The 18,615-nt window shown below is 37.6% G+C and overlaps 1 protein-coding gene across 1 annotated transcript; it reads right to left on the bottom strand.

Annotated features, from left to right (window-relative positions):
* Positions 1-5,057: 5,057 nt before the first annotated feature.
* LOC121317509 (splicing factor 3B subunit 6-like) lies at positions 5,058-8,965 on the bottom strand. Its single transcript, XM_041253516.1, has 4 exons — positions 8,663-8,965; positions 7,388-7,506; positions 6,822-6,960; positions 5,058-5,462 (listed from the first exon to the last, which is right to left on the bottom strand). The coding sequence occupies exons 1-4, from the start codon at positions 8,690-8,692 to the stop codon at positions 5,373-5,375; spliced, it is 378 nt and encodes a 125-aa protein (XP_041109450.1). The 5' UTR covers positions 8,693-8,965; the 3' UTR covers positions 5,058-5,372.
* Between the last annotated feature and the right edge of the window lie 9,650 nt (positions 8,966-18,615).

The following is an 18,615-nucleotide window of genomic DNA, read 5'->3' as shown; positions in this document are numbered from 1 at the left end:
AGAGGATAGGATTAGAAGATTCAGAGGTTGGTTTCATCATGAGATTTAGCTTCAAAACATTGCTTAACACAGAATATTGACCATAGATTTTGAACCACAAAGTCGACCAATATATTTTAATCACCTCCAGGAGCTGCCTCTGCCTCCACCACCTCTACCTCCACAATCACCACCAGAGGGAGAGGAGCAAGAGCTGTCTCTGCCTCCATCACGAGGAGAGGAGCAGGAGCTGTCTCTGCCTCCATCACGAGGAGAGCAGCAGGAGCTGCCTCTACCTCCACAAATACCACCAGAGGGAGAGGAGCAGGAGCTGCATCTTCCTTCAGCGCTAGAAGAACCAGGACAGGATGCTGGCGGTCTTCAGCAGCCCTTGCATACGCTGCTGAGAGGAGCACAGCAGAAACCAACCTGTCCACAGCCAAAGTGACCACCTCCAACTCCAGTACCATGCCTGTTCCTGATTCCTTCACCAGGGAGAGAAGTGAAGCTCCCGCTGCCGTCTTCATGGCCAGGGGCTCCCCTCCCGATGGTCCGCCTGAGGTCGTCGGCTCTGCTTCACCTGGGGTCACTGGAACTGCTTCATCTGGGATCGCTGGAACTGCTTCGCCTGGGGTCACTGGAACTGCTTCGTCTGGGGTCGCCATGTCTGCTTCGCTGTCGCCTGAAGTTGGTTTGTTGCTGACCTCCAGGGATGTGCTGGGGCTGGAGGAGCCACCCCGGAAGCCATTAATGGCTCTGCTGCCAGTCAGTAAGTTGACAGCCTTTCCGTTGTCAGCTAGGGAGCCACTGTTTGTGAGAGGGGGAGGTCAGGAGACCACCTTCGCTAGCAGCACTTTCACTGCTGGAGGCCATGTGTTCTGCGCATAAGGGGGAGCGTATGTGACAAAGTGCCCACCCCTTGCGTGTACCTATTTATGTTTAATTATTGTTTTCATTTGCATTATTATTATTGGATTTGTATGCGGGCGGATTATGCCGTCTGTCCTAATCATTATTATTGTTTTTATGTGTGGGCAGTCGAGCATCGTCCGTCTTTTATTATTTACTGTTTGAGACTGGCGAAAAAGCCGGTCTTATAATGTGTAGTTGGTGGGGATGGGGTTAAAACCCCATTCCTAGAACCCTTGTGGGAATGTGGCTGGAGCCTTAATAAGGTAATTTATTAATAGGTAATTAAGGCTCCAGCCACAAATATAAAACACCCACTCTCGGCTCATAAGGCGGAGAGTGTCAGTGGAGAGACGTGAGTTTGTGAAGAGAACTAAACAATTGCTACATGTGCTGGTTTCGCAACCAGCCTACTACTTGTTACTGTTTGTTTGTTTGGCCCTTGTGGCCTTTTTGTTTGGTGTTTTTGTTTTGTATAAATCTTTATTTTGTTTATTATTTAGTGAGTGCTGTTGCCCCACCATTCCTTGTTTTGACACTGCTTCCTGAACCTGACGTCACCCCTACACGCCACACATAGCCTTCTGTGACAAGGTGTTTTACCTTCTTGTAGAGAACTTCACAAAGTCTCTTACTTTAATTGTGTTTTAGCAGAGTAGTTTTTATTCAAGCAGAAATCTTCATAGCATTACAATACTCTTACATTCAGCGGATTGGGTAGCCCTCCATGGTACAGAAAACTACAAAAGAGCCACATTTGATATTTATAGCCACCAGCACACAGCCTCCTCCAGACTCCTCTAATGGTTACCATGCTTATTATCTGATAACATGGGATGTACCCAATAGACTGTTCAAGGACACTCTGCTATGCAAGTCGAAAACACAACCCAAGCATCTCCTGGCCTCGAGCAAACAAAACCAATTTCAACTGGAATTTTACCCAATATATCAATACATTTACATACATGTTCCGTTTTGCTGTTACTTATATAGAACTTATAAGCAAAAGCAGTTACTACACACCCCACATTTCCTGCAACAGGACTATACAACTCGTTCATTCATCTCTATTAGCACGCTGTGCCTGCATATCCGGATCAGGGTCAACGTCAACAACATTTAAATACACCAGCTAACCAAAATTTGGTCAGCATTTTTCCACTTGTATATGCAGAATTAACACAGTAAGTATTATTTCCAATAATACATACCATTATAGCTGTGTTTTACTGGCTCAATTGAATAAGGCACTCAAAATTTGTTTGGTTAGTAGTATTCTTCCAGCCACATCCCAGATATGGTTTTAATCTATCTTCCGGGCACATTATTAGTTAAGTCTCCTGACAACAGAATCTCTTCATGGTAATTATATATATATATATATATATATATATATATATATATATATATATATATTCGACATATATATATATATGTTTGTATATATATAAAGATATATATTATATAAGATATATATATATATATATATATATAAATAATAGAATACGCAAGTATTGAATAAGGTGATATAATCATACATAATATTATATATATATCATATATAAATATATATAGATATATACTATACATATATATATATATATATTATATATATATATATATATATATATATATATATATATATATATATATATCAATCACTATTGCCTACATATAGTATGGAATGTTTCAGAACCATGAAGTAACCCCTTGCGGCTCGCCATGAAGCCTGTCTGCAAACTGACACGTAGACACTTAAACTTTATTGGTGAGTGAAAAAGCTACCAGACCACTTTTGACCTACATTCCCCCAAGACCAAACTTGACGTTTTGGTGTACATATAGGAGAGATTTTCCATTAGTGTCTACCATCAGTTTGCTATAGAAGTCCCTGATCCAATTGCCACCTCATTAAATGAGCGAGCTGTTTCCTGAAACATTAACTATGTTACAAATATTACAATGGACAATTCAATTACAATCATGATTTTACAATATACTTCCAATTTTGTCCCTGTAACCTTCATGCACGTAGACTAATCTCTTATCATTCCTCCCCTTGTACTGAATATTTAGTAACCATGCATGCATGATGAATCTAAATTTACTGCCCTGTTTACTTATAGAGCACACATTAATTTACATGCACAGTATTTGGCTAATTTACATACCATATTGTGCATGCTACATGTATTGTGAGCGTTAGTTTAATGTGCATGATAATGTCAGAGACTTACCCATGACCACTGTGATATCAAAATCCCCAGCAGTCCAGGTGTATCTTTTGGTCAGTACCTTATTGTGAAGGTGGCTTACATTGACCAAAAAATGAGTGATTAACAGACACAGCACTTAGCAGCAGGACAGGTAGAGACAACTTGAAGTGAAACCACACTCCTTACCTTTTCATTTTAAAATGTATTCCTTATCTGATGTAAAAAAAAAAAAAAAAAAAAAAAGAAAAAAAAACTTTTCCTTTTCCTTTCTACTTTAATGCATATACAATAAAAAGCAGGGTGTGTGTGTGTGTGGGTCCCTCTATACTGTGAAAAACTGACAAAAATTTTAAAATGTCATTTCGAAAACTAACATGAAATACGGTACTAGTACTATGGCTTCCAGTAGAGTTCTACAGTATCATTTTGTAGTTTATTTGATTACATGATGTTAAATAAAAGATTTAAATGATATTCACATCATTTTTTTTTTTTTGTAAATTATGTCTCAATCTTAAAATTCTAGGTGATGCAAAACTTTTGGCCAATGCTGTAGATACTAGGTTGGGATTTGCTTGGGGAATTAGACAATATTCATGAGAATTTCATAACTGCTGTAACAGACATTGATAATCTCCGGCACTATTCCCCCAGGTGGGAGGGTCAGGGATTTATTTCCTTTAACTAGTAAAATAGCCGAAAATTTCATTTAAATTGATTGCCTAAATGACTTTATCGAAAGGTATATGCAATAACTGACCGGTTCTAGATGGTGTTGCTCCAATAATGCCTGGCTTACTGTGAACTTGGGTATTTCGTACTGCTTGGCATTGAACAGACTTACTCAGTCCATTTGAGTCATGTGACAATGGGGCATTTAAACTCTGCTCATCCCACCTGCTCTCAATATACGGTAATAACCCAGTAAAGGCACTGCTTGACAGCAGCGAATGTGGTATGATTCTGCATATCTTATAACCCCTTTTTGATACTTTATAACGATTATTTAAGAATTCATTTTGCAGGTATTTTGTGTTGACTGTCAAGTTGCAAGAGGCTAGTGGTGGGATTTGCTTAATAGAATATTTAAATTATGTTCATATCTGCTTTTTTTTTTATTATGTCTCAATCCTATAATTCTAGGTGACAGCTGTAAGCCTGCATGTACTGAGTGGGAGTTATTTTTCCTGTAATTCTTGACAGATCTGCAGTGTTGAAAGAGTTATATGTGTGTGTGTGTGTGTTAAAGTCAATTTTAAAAAAATATGATAAATCCCTAAATAATCCTAAACGTTGCTCTAGAATATTGGCCAGGTTTAATTTAGAATAATAAAATGGCTTAACTGGGGTCGAACCTGGAAGTAACAAGAAACAAACTAAAAAGTATTGTAATAACAGTAGATGATCCTGTGTTAAGTACAGAGAAAAGTATATGACAGCCTGTATATCAATTGCAAATAACTAAACTATTCTATATAGTTCAAGTAGGTAGGATTTAATCAAGGATTTTTTCTCAATTTTCATTTGAAAGATGTATATTGAATCGTTAATTTTTCATGTAATCAACTGGTGTTTTACCATTTAAATAACACGTGCAGAGAGTTGTAAAATTAGCTACATAACCAGAGTATTAACTGAGGCTACTATCCCCTTGAAAAAAAAACATCAAAACAGCAGTATGCTGCTCTTTCTTTCGCAGCCTCTCATCCACTCGATACCATTTGTTGTTTTTGTTTGTTTGTTTTTTTTCTCAATGCTATGATACTGTACCAAGCAGAGTTTGCAGCTAACAAAAGAGGATCGTCAGATAGTACAGTACTAGCTACTGGTACTCAACTGTGGTCAAGCGTCTCTTGCAATTGACCTATTTGGCTTACAGCAAGCATTGGATAGATGGGACGGTCATATTGCAAAAAGGACCAATCACATATCAAGTGTTGGAGAGAAAAGTGTGTTTTATTTATTCATTTTTTATTATTTATGATTTTTGGTGATCTTGTTATCAAAACACTATTAAAACAGCCATGTTATAACTATTTTGATTTATCAGGGTCTATCCATATTATGCAACAGATCTGTAGTATTGATTTTTTTGTAACTAAAAAATATTACTCTGACTGTCAAAGAAAAACTGTTGTATTGAAAGAAAGCAACACTGTAAATATAAGCGATGCACCCTGTTTAACAAGTGTATTCCAAATGCATCACTGCAAGCGTTCCTAACTAGGAACAAAAGTCAATGTATTATAAAAAAAGAAAAAAAAATTATTTTGGTGGATCTGTGTTGATTCCGTATTTTTCTTTGAGAAGCTTCAGTTGCTCCTCCTTCTTCTTGGTATCCATTTTCTGGAATGCCTGAAAAAAGAAAGTAGTTGGTGATCCGAAAACGTACTGGGAATACAGCAATTATAAATGACCGCCACAAAAGTTTAGTTAAGAGCATAGTTGGACTACCAAGAGTGGCTAGCTCAAGTGCAGAGTATGTAACTCTTTTCACAGTGAACACAGAAACTTAAAAGATAAACTGAAAGGTTTACATCACATCAGAAGCTGAATTTAGTACAATAATTAAATTTAGTCAGGACTTGTGAGATTAATTCAAATGTTTTGCTTTTGGTCATAAAATGTTAACAGTAATGAACAACCATAGTTCAGATAGAAATTACTTGTGTTAAAACATAGTATTTTTTATTATTATTCCAATGTTAAAGGGGCATCTGATGCGGATGCAGGCATATTCTTTTCAGTTGTTAAACTCAAGTCTTTTTGTATTTCTTTTTATAAAATCAGAAGTGTTCTAATTTTAATATATTGTGTCTCTGTTTATTATGCATAACAGTATTTTTAGTTGTTGGATCTTTTGTTAAAGAAGAAAAGACTAATGTATTCTTTATTTTGAAAAAATGAAACAATGCATTGATCGTTGATAAACGCCTACACAATAACACCGTGTAACAATTTTTTTTTTTTTTTTTTTTTTTTTTTTTTTGTTCCTGGGTAGTAAGTGTTATTTCCTAATTGCTTATGCCTCAAAAGTATAGAAAATGGCTATTATTCCCCACAAACTTTGCTTTAGTGACCAGGACAGTGATATTTCAAAATATCACTATGTCCAATGGGAAAAAGGGCAAATGTGTCTTTTCGTTCACATAAAGTCAGAAAAAAAAACAACATATGAATCCAAATTAGCATGTATTTATACTAAATCAATACAAAAATGACTACAAAAGATTTAGAAGTGAGTAGTTTTGAGATTTACGATTATGTTAATTTGGATTCACATGTTTTTTACTGACTTTATGTGAACGAAAAGACACACATTTGCCCGTTTTCCCATTGGAAATAGTGATATTTTGAAATATCACTCTCCTGGTCACAAAAGCAAAGTTTGTGGGGAATAGCCATTTTCTATACTTTTGAGGCATAAGCAATTAGGAAATAACACTTACTACCCAGGAACAAAAATTGTGTTACATACATAGTGTAATCATATACAAAGAGGGTGCCGATTGCACCACTAATTGTCAACCCTATTGAAAGAAAGCTACAGTATGTTTGTCAACTCACACAACCAACATGAGTTAATGAAGATGAATACTGGGTATTTTGAGATTCCCTAGTATCTTCCGTACCTATAAAGCCCTTGAATTAGGAATCACTTATGAAAACTACTGCAGCTTTATATTTTATAAAATCTAACCCAATCATACATACCCGGTTTGCATTGTAGTACAATACTACAAGGTATCTGTTGCAGACATTAAATCCTGACAAATGATCACAGGCGTTCTTGGCATCAAAGATGTCCTCATAGACCACATATGCTGTTCCTCTTGATTCTGCCGTGTTCCCACTATGGATAAAGTTATTACAAATTGAAAAAAAAGAAAAAAAAAAGAAAACCACTTCATTTGCAAAATCGTGCTGCCAAAAGCACAAGATAAAATGTTATTCTTGACTGAAATTGCAACACACTAATGAGAAACTTTTACATCATGACATCAATACAAAAGTATACTATTCTGTGAACACAAAAGTGTGTATTTTGTTTTATACCCAGTTTCAAAAAGCACATTGTATTATAAACCATAATAATAATAATAATAATAATAATAATAATAATAATAAATCAAAATACAATTGCAAAGCATGCATTACAAAAAGCATCCCCCACCGTCCCTGTAAATTCTGAAAAAGTACCCGTCAGGAAGAAATCCACTAAAAAGTGTACGTTTGGCATAACGACAGAATATGGCTAATAGTAACAGTTTAACACTTACACTCTGATTTGCCTGATTGGACCATATTTTCCAAATATATCATACATTTCTTCGGCTGTGATTTTGTATGGCAGGTTGCGAATATACAGGATCCGATTTACTTCTGGTGGTAACCGGATCTGGAAAATCAGAAACAAAATACGTTTATAAAACCAGTACCCTAAAATTTCAAACTCGTGTATAATCACAATTTGTACCTTAAAATCATGTTTGAAGTACAAATTAAGCATGTGAATTAAGACCAAGGTCCTGTCGACACTACACCTTTAAACCGGCTTAAAAAGTGAATTGCTGTTACCGCGTCTGCACTACGCAGCGTTTAATACCTCCGGGGGTAGTCTCTCGAGTCCGGTTCTAATCTATCAGATCGCACCAGGTAGTGTGGAGGAGGCTGTGTGTTCCAGAGGTTAAAGAAAATGGCTTGTTACCAGGTTCTGAATAATTATGAAACAGAATCAGCGAAATGTGTTTAAAGGGCCGTCATCTGACTAAAAATAAAATCCCAAAACGTAAATCCCTACGTGTGTCGCATTTACTTTTTCCCCAAATACTATTTTTATTTATTTTAGCAATATGGCCCTCTATTAACATGGGGCATAACACATTACTATAAAATAAAACAGTGTATGGTGGGATACTATCGTATTAATTTACTGTTCTGCTAGTAACTGTAACCGAACACTCACTCACTCACTCTCACTCGTTCTCATATATATATATATATATATATACGCATTAAGCCCGACTAAACATTAAACTGTACTTCAGTTTGGACGCTTTGCGCTGTATTAATTATAACGGCTTCGAGCACGGTTCTCCAGATCGGTTGTGTAGTGGACAGGGTCTTTCAATTTACCTCTTAACTGCTCTGCATTTTACGATTTGATTCATACTCCTACACAACAACTTGCATAACGATGCTGACTCACCAAACAAATAAATGGTTTATAAAAAATAAAAAGTAATACGAAAAAAAAAAAAAAAACAGAATCGTTTTATTCTGCTATCGTGTCGCTTTGCTAGACCGCTTTCACTTACACTGCGTCACATATCGTAATTCCTAATTAATTATACACTCGGTTATTTGTAATCGCAAAAAAATACACTTGTCAACCGTTTGGGATTCAAATATATTTCATTCCAATTTTTCACCACTATTGTTTTCGTTCTTACAAACACGAAAGCACACACGGACTCCTGGTTTAATGAGAGGCCTACGTACACAAACTCACATCACTGATGCACACATACCCAAATACAATACATCCAACTTACATTAGCTCTTTTGGCCGCTTGCATAGCCATCTTTGCAAAGGTTTGGTTTCACGAGCTCTGCTTTATTTTAAAATAAACGAATATCCACAAACGAGGTCTGGATAAACAATCTAAGTAAGGAAGCAAGGTACTCTAGGATCAAGGAAGAATTACAGGAAGTGCGACAAAGTTTGCTGGGCCCTCAGATATGACGTTCACAACTTCAGCGTTCGGGTTGCTGCAGATGGAGGCTGCGTTCACGACGCGCAGACTTTCCTCATTCTGTGCAGATTCTGCTCAAAACATCTGCAAGTTCACCGTCTGCGTGACCTCATCCGAAAAAGACGTCACCGAGTCACACATGCACGGGCTTCGGCGGCTGCACAAACGTGCAGCTTCTCAAGAGGTGTTGCGCTGGAGCAGAGCGTTAGCTGACAAAGAGGTGATTAGGCAACCAGATACGATGCTCACTCCAAGTGCTGCTGCCACATAGTCAGGAGGTGTGAATCGCCTTCGAGTCATGCCATTTTTTTTTGCTATGAATTGCATAGATACGGCAATTGAAACACTTCAACAATAAAATTATATGCGTTTACTGATGTACTCATACATTATAACTGCACTATATATACTTTGTATATGCATTTACTGGTTCTACTGTATATAGTCTTACAATGTAACCTAACTTAGTGTATAGTTATGCTTTGTAACTTTTTTGACTTTCCTGTATTATGCACTCATTATTTGTCTTGTATACCATTGTAAGTTGCCCTTTGTAAGGGTGTCTGTCAAGCAAATAAATAATAATATAAAAATGTTTCACATATGTGTATTTTTGTCAAAGCAGACATTTTAATATCAGTTGGAAACGTAGGAAACATATATGTAAAATCAATTGTAAATATGAAAATGTACACATGAAAACATTTTATATTAATTTCACCAATCAGCGTGTGTTCAAGTGTCCCAATACACAATGAGCAGAAAAACACTTCTAGTAATAAAAGAGAACAGTTAAGTGGTTGTGAAGGTACCTGATATAGCTGATTGAATTAATACAGCTGTGTGTCATTTTGAAATGGTCTATATAGGCAATTGTGGTCTGCACTACTAGAAACTCAGCTATGGAGAAGTGTGGAATTCAGCTGTGTGATAACAACACCACAGCCATACATCTCATCACATCATCTGCAATATGCTTACCATTCCTGCAGTGGTCTGTGCATAGTTGGAAATGTAGTATAAATTATTTTAAATGGAAATAAGGGTAGTCATCTCAGCTACATTTAATTAGTGCTGTATAATTTCTTAGCAAGTGTAATGTATCATTTGAATATCCGGACAGGGTTTGCCAATACTTATTTTATGTTGTTGTCCATCACTCATTACCATAACTGTCCTAGACCCTGGCTATGGCAGCTGCTGATTTGTTGAGGCACTGAAGGCCACAACTGTTCAAATAAAAAGCTTGTTTATTATTACTTTCTTTTGTTAAGGCAGCACTTTATATCAATGCTTTTGAGATGGTTAATTCTTTCATATTATAACATTATTTTACATCCTGAGTCTCAGAAAATGTACAGAATGAGGGATTGTCCAAACAGTGCACAGTACTTCTCAACTGACATCATTGCATTTTCATGTTTTACTTTCCCATCAGACACCAGATGTTACATTAACTTTGAATAGTTTATTGTGGGAAATCTGGAGCTGAAACTTTGAGGAGAATGCAATGGGATATTCACCATCATGAAGATGGCCAAGTCTTCTAAAAGAAAAACTGCTAAATAGTCCCATAGACATCCAAAATCCATATTTAATATTTTCCTTTCTTGTTTGATGTGGTAGAAATGAGCTTCAATGATTACTTTATGACTCACATTTTATATTAGAATCCCAGAAGTTACCACTCATTACTTCACAGCACATCACATATGTTTGTATTATTTGTTTTTTTTTCTATGTTTTACTGTTTATCTAATGTTGTTCAGGTTGCCACAGGTGTTCAATGCAATGTATCAGTTTTTGGTTGTAGTTATAAACAAATAATGTTCAAAGGATTGCCAGCATGTGTATGTTCAAATACATTTTATACACAGTGCCTTGCAAATGTATTCAGACCCTTCCTATGGCGAAAAATATTGATGTTTGTGAAATTACAAAATGATGCATACACATTTTTTTAAACTTAATATTTTATTCAAAACTTCAATGCTCAAATGGAAGATTAAGGGTAAGATAAGATGCAGTAATTGTCAATAAAAACTAAAGAGAAAAAACTGAAATATGTTGATTGCATAAGCATTCAGACCAGTCAACTCATAAGAACATAAGAACATAAGAAAGTTTACAAACGAGAGGAGGCCATTCGGCCCATCTTGCTCGTTTGGTTGTTAGTAGCTTATTGATCCCAAAATCTCATCAAGCAGCTTCTTGAAGGATCCCAGGGTGTCAGCTTCAACAACATTACTGGGGAGTTGATTCCAGACCCTCACAATTCTCTGTGTAAAAAAGTGTCTCCTATTTTCTGTTCTGAATGCCCCTTTTTCTAAACTCCATTTGTGACCCCTGGTCCTTGTTTCTTTTTTCAGGCTGAAAAAGTCCCTTGGGTCGACACTGTCAATACCTTTTAGAATTTTGAATGCTTGAATTAGGTCGCCACGTAGTCTTCTTTGTTCAAGACTGAACAGATTCAATTCTTTTAGCCTGTCTGCATATGACATGCCTTTTAAGCCCGGAATAATTCTGGTCGCTCTTCTTTGCACTCTTTCTAGAGCAGCAATATCTTTTTTATAGCGAGGTGACCAGAACTGCACACAATATTCAAGATGAGGTCTACTAGTGCATTGTACAGTTTTAACATTACTTCCCTTGATTTAAATTCAACACTTTTCACAATGTATCCGAGCATCTTGTTAGCCTTTTTTATAGCTTCCCCACATTGTCTAGATGAAGACATTTCTGAGTCAACAAAAACTCCTAGGTCTTTTTCATAGATTCCTTCTCCAATTTCAATATCTCCCATATGATATTTATAATGTACATTTTTATTTCCTGCGTGCAGTACCTTACACTTTTCTCTATTAAATGTCATTTGCCATGTGTCTGCCCAGTTCTGAATCTTGTCTAGATCATTTTGAATGACCTTTGCTGCTGCAACAGTGTTTGCCACTCCTCCTACTTTTGTGTCGTCTGCAAATTTAACAAGTTTGCTTACTATACCAGAATCTAAATCATTAATGTAGATTAGGAATAGCAGAGGACCTAATACTGATCCCTGTGGTACACCGCTGGTTACCACACTCCATTCTGAGGTTTTTCCTCTAATCAGTACTTTCTGTTTTCTACATGTTAACCACTCCCTAATCCATGTACATGTGTTTCCTTGAATCCCAACTGCGTTCAGTTTGAGAATTAATCTTTTGTGCGGGACTTTGTCAAAAGCTTTCTGGAAATCTAAATAAACCATGTCATATGCTTTGCAATTATCCATTATTGATGTTGCATCCTCAAAAAAATCAAGCAAGTTAGTTAGGCACGATCTCCCTTTCCTAAAACCATGTTGACTGTCTCCCAGTACCCTGTTACCATATAGGTAATTTTCCATTTTGGATCTTATTATAGTTTCCATAAGTTTGCATATAATAGAAGTCAGGCTTACTGGTCTGTAGTTACCTGGTTCAGTTTTGTTTCCCTTTTTGTGGATCGGTATTACGTTTGCAATTTTCCAGTCTGTCGGTACCACCCCTGTGTCAAGAGACTGCTGCATGATCTTGGTTAGCGGTTTGTAAATTACTTCTTTCATTTCTTTGAGTACTACTGGGAGGATCTCATCCGGCCCAGGGGATTTGTTTATTTTAAGAGCTCCTAGTCCCTTTAACACTTCTGCCTCAGTTATGCTAAAGTTATTTAAAACTGGATAGGAACTGGATGACATGTGGGGCATGTTGTCAGTATCTTCCTTTGTAAAAACTTGTGAAAAGTAATCATTTAACATATTTGCTATTTTTTTTTCTTCCTCTACGATTTTGCCATTTGTATCTCTTAAACATTTAATCTCCTCTTTGAATGTTCTCTTGCTGTTGTAATATTGGAAAAACATTTTGGAATTGGTTTTAGCTCCCTTAGCAATGTTCATTTCTATTTCTCTCTTGGCCTTTCTAACTTCCTTTTTGACTTGCATTTGCAGTTCCGTGTACTCTTTCTGCGTACTTTCTTTTTGGTCCTTTTTTAATGCTCTGTAAAGTGCCTTTTTTCGCTGAATATTTTTTTTAATTGATCTATTAAACCATTTTGGCAATTTAGTTTTACATTTAGATTTGTCTACTTTAGGGATGTAATTGTTTTGCGCCTCTAGTACTACATTTTTGAAGAACAACCATCCTTCTTCTGTGGGTGTTTTCTCTATTTTACTCCAATCTACTTCTGTTAGTCTCTGTTTCATACCTTCATAGTTTGCTTTTCTAAAATTGTAAACCTTAGCTTTAGTCTTTACTTTTGGGGATTTAAAAAACACTTCAAATGAGACCATGTTGTGGTCTGAGTTTGCCAGTGGTTCTCTGACCTCTGTTTTAGTTATTCTATCTTCGTTATTTGAAAAGACTAAATCAAGGCATGCCTCCCCTCTAGTGGGTGCCTTCACAAATTGTGTTAGGAAGCAGTCATTTGTCATTTCCACCATTTCTATTTCATCCTTCGCGCTACCCACCGGGTTTTCCCATTTTATTTGGGGGAAGTTGAAATCCCCCATTAGTATGGCTTCTCCTTTGCTACACACATTTCTAATGTCATTGTATAACAGATTATTGTGCTCACCGTCTGAATCTGGCGGTCTATAGCATGCTCCTATTATTATGCCTTTTGAATTTTTGTCTGTTATTCTGACCCATATTGATTCGGTTTTATTTTCTTTGTCCAGGTTTAACACCTGGGCTTCAAGACTGTTTCTTATGTATAGCGCTACCCCTCCACCTCTTCTGTCCTGCCTGTCTTTCCTATACAGTGTATACCCACAAATATTATATTCGTCCCCATCACTCTCAGACAACCACGTTTCTGTAACACCTATCACATCATAGTTACCTGTTAGTGCAGTAGCTTCAAGTTCTAGAATTTTGTTTCTGATACTTCTAGCATTTAGATAAATACATTTAATGGTTGTCTTACCTGAGTTGTTGTTCTTGTTTTGATGCGGTCTCCCTTCTGTTTTTTTGTTGATTTCTCCCCCCTTCCTTTCTAGTTTAAATGCTTCCGAACCTGCTCGAGGATCTTTTCTCCAAGTAGACTAGTTCCCTTGTTATTTAAATGCAGTCCATCCCGTCTATACAGATAGTCCTCGTTGTAGAATGTGGTCCAATGATCAAGATAGGTGAAGCCTTCCCGTGTGCACCACGTCTTCAGCCATTCGTTTTGATTAATTATTTCCAGCTGTCCATATGGTCCTTTGCAAGGTGCGGGTAGTATACCAGAAAATACCACAGTTTTGGTTTTCTCTTTTAATTTCCTTCCTAGCTCTCTGAATTTGTTTTGCAGGGATTTTGGTCTGTCTCTTCCAATGTTGTTTGTACCGATGTGGACGACTACTACCGGGTCGTCTCCTGTTCGTTCTAGGAGCCTGTCCACGTTCTCAGTGATGTGCTTGACCGAGGCTCCCGGAAGGCAGCACACTGTTGTAGTAAGGGGGTCCAAACTGCGAATTGAACTTGCTGTGTTTCTCAATATGGAGTCCCCAACAATCATGACCTCCCTTCTTTTTGCTGTCTGGTCACCACTGTCAATAGGGTCCTGGATGTTGTTCCTTTCATTCTCTTGTTGTTGGTTCTGCTCATCACAATTCTGAAGTGACTCAAATCTGTTGGTTGTTTTGATTTCTGGTGGTTGTGTTTGACGAAGTTTCTTTTTTTCCCTGCTTCTGCCTACCTGAACCCAGCTGTTCTGACCTTCTATCTCCCTGGTGGCTTTCAGTCTGTTAGGGGTGGTGCAGACTTCCATGAATTGTGGGTGTGCCAGTTCCTCAAGATCCTGTTGCTGTCTCATTTCTTCCAGCTCCATTTCTAGCATACTTACTAGTTTATGCAAATCCTGGATCGCGCGGCACTTTACGCACACTTGGTTTAGCTCCGCTGGGTTTTCTCGGATTTCCCACATCAAGCAGGTGTCACAGATTACAGGCTTGAAGACCATGTTGATTTTTTTTTTTTTTTTGAAGTTTAGTTTCTTCTGCAGCTGTCAACCTGCTTTCAAACTGCTTCTAAAACTGCTCTGCACTTTTCCACGCCTGTACTTCTCCCACTCGCTGTCGCTGGGAAGACTGCCTCGTTTAACTGCTTTGTTCTGCTGTGCTGTTGGCTCCTCCCCTCGCCCGTGTCTCAAAACGGCGCTGAATTTGAATCAGCTGCTCCGAGTTTCAGCTTGTTTGTTATCAGAAAAAACACACACGCGGCTGTTTGACTTTGAGCTGCTGCTGTGTTTCCCCAATGTCCTCTGTTTTCTGATTAAAGCAATTCAAGATGCAATTTCTCCTTTCTGCTTCGAAACTGCTCTGTACTTTTCCACGCCTGTACTTCTCCCACTCGCTGTCGCTTCCACTCGCTGTCGCTGGGAAGACTGCCTTGTTTAACTGCGTTGTTCTGCTGTGCTGTCGGCTCCTCCCCTCGCCCGTGTCTCAAAACGGCGCTGAATTTGAATCAGTTGCTCCGAGTTTCAGCTTGTTTGTTATCAGAAAAACACATGCGGCTGTTTGACTTTGAGCTGCTGCTGTGTTTCCCCAATGTCCTCTTTTTTCTGATTAAAGCAATTCAAGATGCAATTTCTCCTTTCTGCTTCGAAACTGCTCTGTACTTTTCCACGCCTGTACTTCTCCCACTCGCTGTCGCTGGGAAGACTCAATACACAACACGCAACACCATACACCTTTGGCAGCGATTACAGCCGCAAGTCTTTTTAGTCTCTACCAACTTTGCACACCAGCTTGGTGCAATTTGTGCCCATTCTTCTTGGCAGATTTGTTCAAGCACTTTCAAGTTGCTTGGGGATCACTTATGGACAGCAGTTTTCAAGTCTTTCCACAGATTTTCAATACAATTCAAGTCAAGACATTGACTGTGCCACTCAAGAACATTCACTTTATTATTCTTAAGCCACTCCAGCGTAGCTTTGGCCTTGTGCTTTGGATCATTGTCCTGCTGAATGGTGAATTATGCCCCAGTTTTAAGTCTTTAGCAGAAACAAGTTTTTCTCTAGTATTTGCCTGTACTTTGCTCCATCCATTTTCCCTTCAATCCTAACAAGCTTTCCAGTCCCTGCTGAGGAGAAGCATCCCCATAGCATGATGCTGCCACCACCATGCTTAGGGATACTGTAGGGATTGTGTTGACTGGGAGATGTGCTGTGCTGGATCTGCGCTAATAGCAACGCTTGGCATTTAGACCAAATTGGAACATCATCTGACCACAACACCTTTTGCCACATTTTTGCAGGATCACTCAGGTGCTTTGTTGCAAACTCCATGCTGTCTTTGAGATGGCTTATTTTTAGCAATGGCTACCTTCTTGCCACCCTGCCATACAGGCTACTATTTGTGAAGTGTTCTGGATATTATTGACTGATGCACATTTTCTCCCTTCTCAGCTATTGAACTCTGTAGCTCTTTCAAAGTTGTTGTTGGCTTCACAGTGACATCCTTCACCAGTTTCCTCCTTGCCCGGCTGCTCAGTTTGGAGGGACAGCCTGATCTAGGCAGTGTCTGGGTGGTACAAAACACCTTCCATTTCTTGATGATTGAGTAGACTGTGCTCACAGGGATAGTCAGAGACTTCAATATTTTTTTGTACTCTTCTCCTGGTCTGTGCTTTTCAATGACTTTATCCCTGACTTGCTTTGAAAGCTCCTTGGTCTTCAAGGCTGAATCTTTGCTTGAATTGGTTTGAATACTTATGCAATCATAACTTTTCCATTTTAGTTCATATTAATTATGTATTTATTATATCTTTTTGTTTTTGCTTTGAATGTGTGGAGTAGGTTGTGTGTATATATATAACATTATTTCCTACTTCAAAGTATCATGACTGCAAGCTTTAAAGCAACAAAATGTGAAATTAGAGATTGTAATAATCTTTTGAGTCTGAATATTTTTTGCAATGCTACGGTTCTGTATATATTATATATATATATATATATATATATATATATATATATATATATATATATATATATATATATATATATATATACGATCACATCACAACATCTCTTTTTTTAACAATTACTTTTTTCATGAATTCCCAATTTTCTCCCAATATTGAAATGTACAATTATTATTCAGCTTGGCTCATTGCTGCAACCCCTGAACTCGGGAGAGATGAGGATGAGCACACACGCTCTCTGAAACGAGTGCCATCAGTCATCTGCTTTTTTTCGCTCTGCAAGCCATCTCTTACAGTGTCAGAGTTGCATACAGTTAGGCCTGCAAGTGCCTGGCCAGCCACAGGGGTCGCTGGTGTGCGTTGAGCCAAGGACTCCCCACCTGACCTAATACCCCCACCTGGGCAGCGCTTGGCCAATTGTGCGCTGCCCCCTGGACACTCCTGTCCAAAGTCGGCAGTGGCATAGCTTGGATTCAAACATGTGATCTCCAAGCTATAGGGCGCATCCTGCACTCCCGGACGAGTGTCTTTACCAGTTCCAAGAGTCCTGATTTCTGATTGAAAGCTAAAGTTAAAATCTCACAAAAGAAAAAAATAATGTTTTGCATCAGTATAGAAAAAAACTCCTAAAGGCTAAATACGTAATGAAATACCACAGTTTTCTTCACACCAAAAGCATTGCAATGGTATTAAAATCAAAGAACCTTGAGTGCGATTTCAAAGTTAAATGCAAATCTAGGAAAAAGAATGGGCAAATTCACAAGTATTTGGATAAAATAGTTGTGGCAGGACTTCTGAGTTTACATGTTTTTGTAATTATTTTTATGGTTCACATTACTCAGACAGAGCCCACCAGCTGCCTTTATATGTTTGACAAGGATTGAGATGTGAGCTATTTAAGCCTTCATACAAAGCATCACTAACCAGTGTATTGCCAAAAAAGTGCATGCAACCACAAGGTAAACTGGTTCAAATAATAACAATTATGGCAGGCCTTATTAGGTCAATTTAGTGCAGTGTCCCATTATAATAACATGTTTAAATGCATATTCTGTTGATTACATTAAAGTAGAATGTTTGAGATGTAAACTGAGGTTCTGTCCACATTCTGGACATTAAAAGATCCCAACGCACTTTTTGCAAGAGCAGGGATGTTAATTCCGATGTCATGGGCAACTATATAAAGCAGGTCCAACAACCTGGGCAATAGTACCTAAGAGTCCCCCTACCTTAATTAGGGTTAAACTTCGTTCCTGCCCCCACCCTCTTTCTCAGGATCCCCTTGTAATGAAACCTCAGACTCAATGGGTAAATCTCCTGGTTAAATAAATAAATAAATAAACAAACAAACAGTCTATGTAAAGTCGCTTTGAATAAAAGTGTCAGCTAAGTGACTACATAACCTTATTTGTATAAATTGCATTAAAAGTGTAATACCCTGATTGGTTATGTAACCTTTAGTTGGACTATTTGTTTTAAGAAAGCTTAAGTACCAATGTATTTAAGATTTTAAACTTAACTATGCTATTTGATATACAATGATCTGATTCTTCTTCATTCTATGTAATAAAATGTATGTTTGACTGACAGCACTTCTACTTCATTTGTAATGCAAATTAGTAACTTACAGAAATAATGTATATGCAATATTTTAAAGTAAAAAGTATTACACCATATTTCTGTTGAACAAACATACAGGGCAGTGGTAGCACAGTAACTGCCATGAACATAGAAAATTGACAAGTTTAAAACCATTTCTAAGCACCCGTCTAATTAAATTTAAAGCATTTAGGGATTCAGGGCGATCATACCCGATACTAACTTTGTAAT

Source organism: Polyodon spathula, chromosome 6 (assembly GCF_017654505.1).
Source record: "Polyodon spathula isolate WHYD16114869_AA chromosome 6, ASM1765450v1, whole genome shotgun sequence".
Classification (NCBI taxonomy): Eukaryota; Metazoa; Chordata; class Actinopteri; order Acipenseriformes; family Polyodontidae; genus Polyodon; species Polyodon spathula.
The sequence above is the reverse complement of the archived record's forward strand: the minus strand, read 5'-3'. Positions and strand labels throughout refer to the sequence as shown.

What these genes read in the sequence shown, in the direction of transcription:
- LOC121317509 (XM_041253516.1), bottom strand. Translation starts at nt 8,692, where the DNA reads ATGGCTATGCAAGCGGCCAAAAGAGCTAAT. An exon ending in CCAATCAGGCAAATCAGAGT is followed by an intron (nt 6,961 to 7,387) that starts GTAAGTGTTAAA and finishes CTTTATCCATAG; the next exon opens with TGGGAACACGGCAGAATCAA. An exon ending in TGTACTACAATGCAAACCGG is followed by an intron (nt 5,463 to 6,821) that starts GTATGTATGATT and finishes TTCTTTTTTCAG; the next exon opens with GCATTCCAGAAAATGGATAC.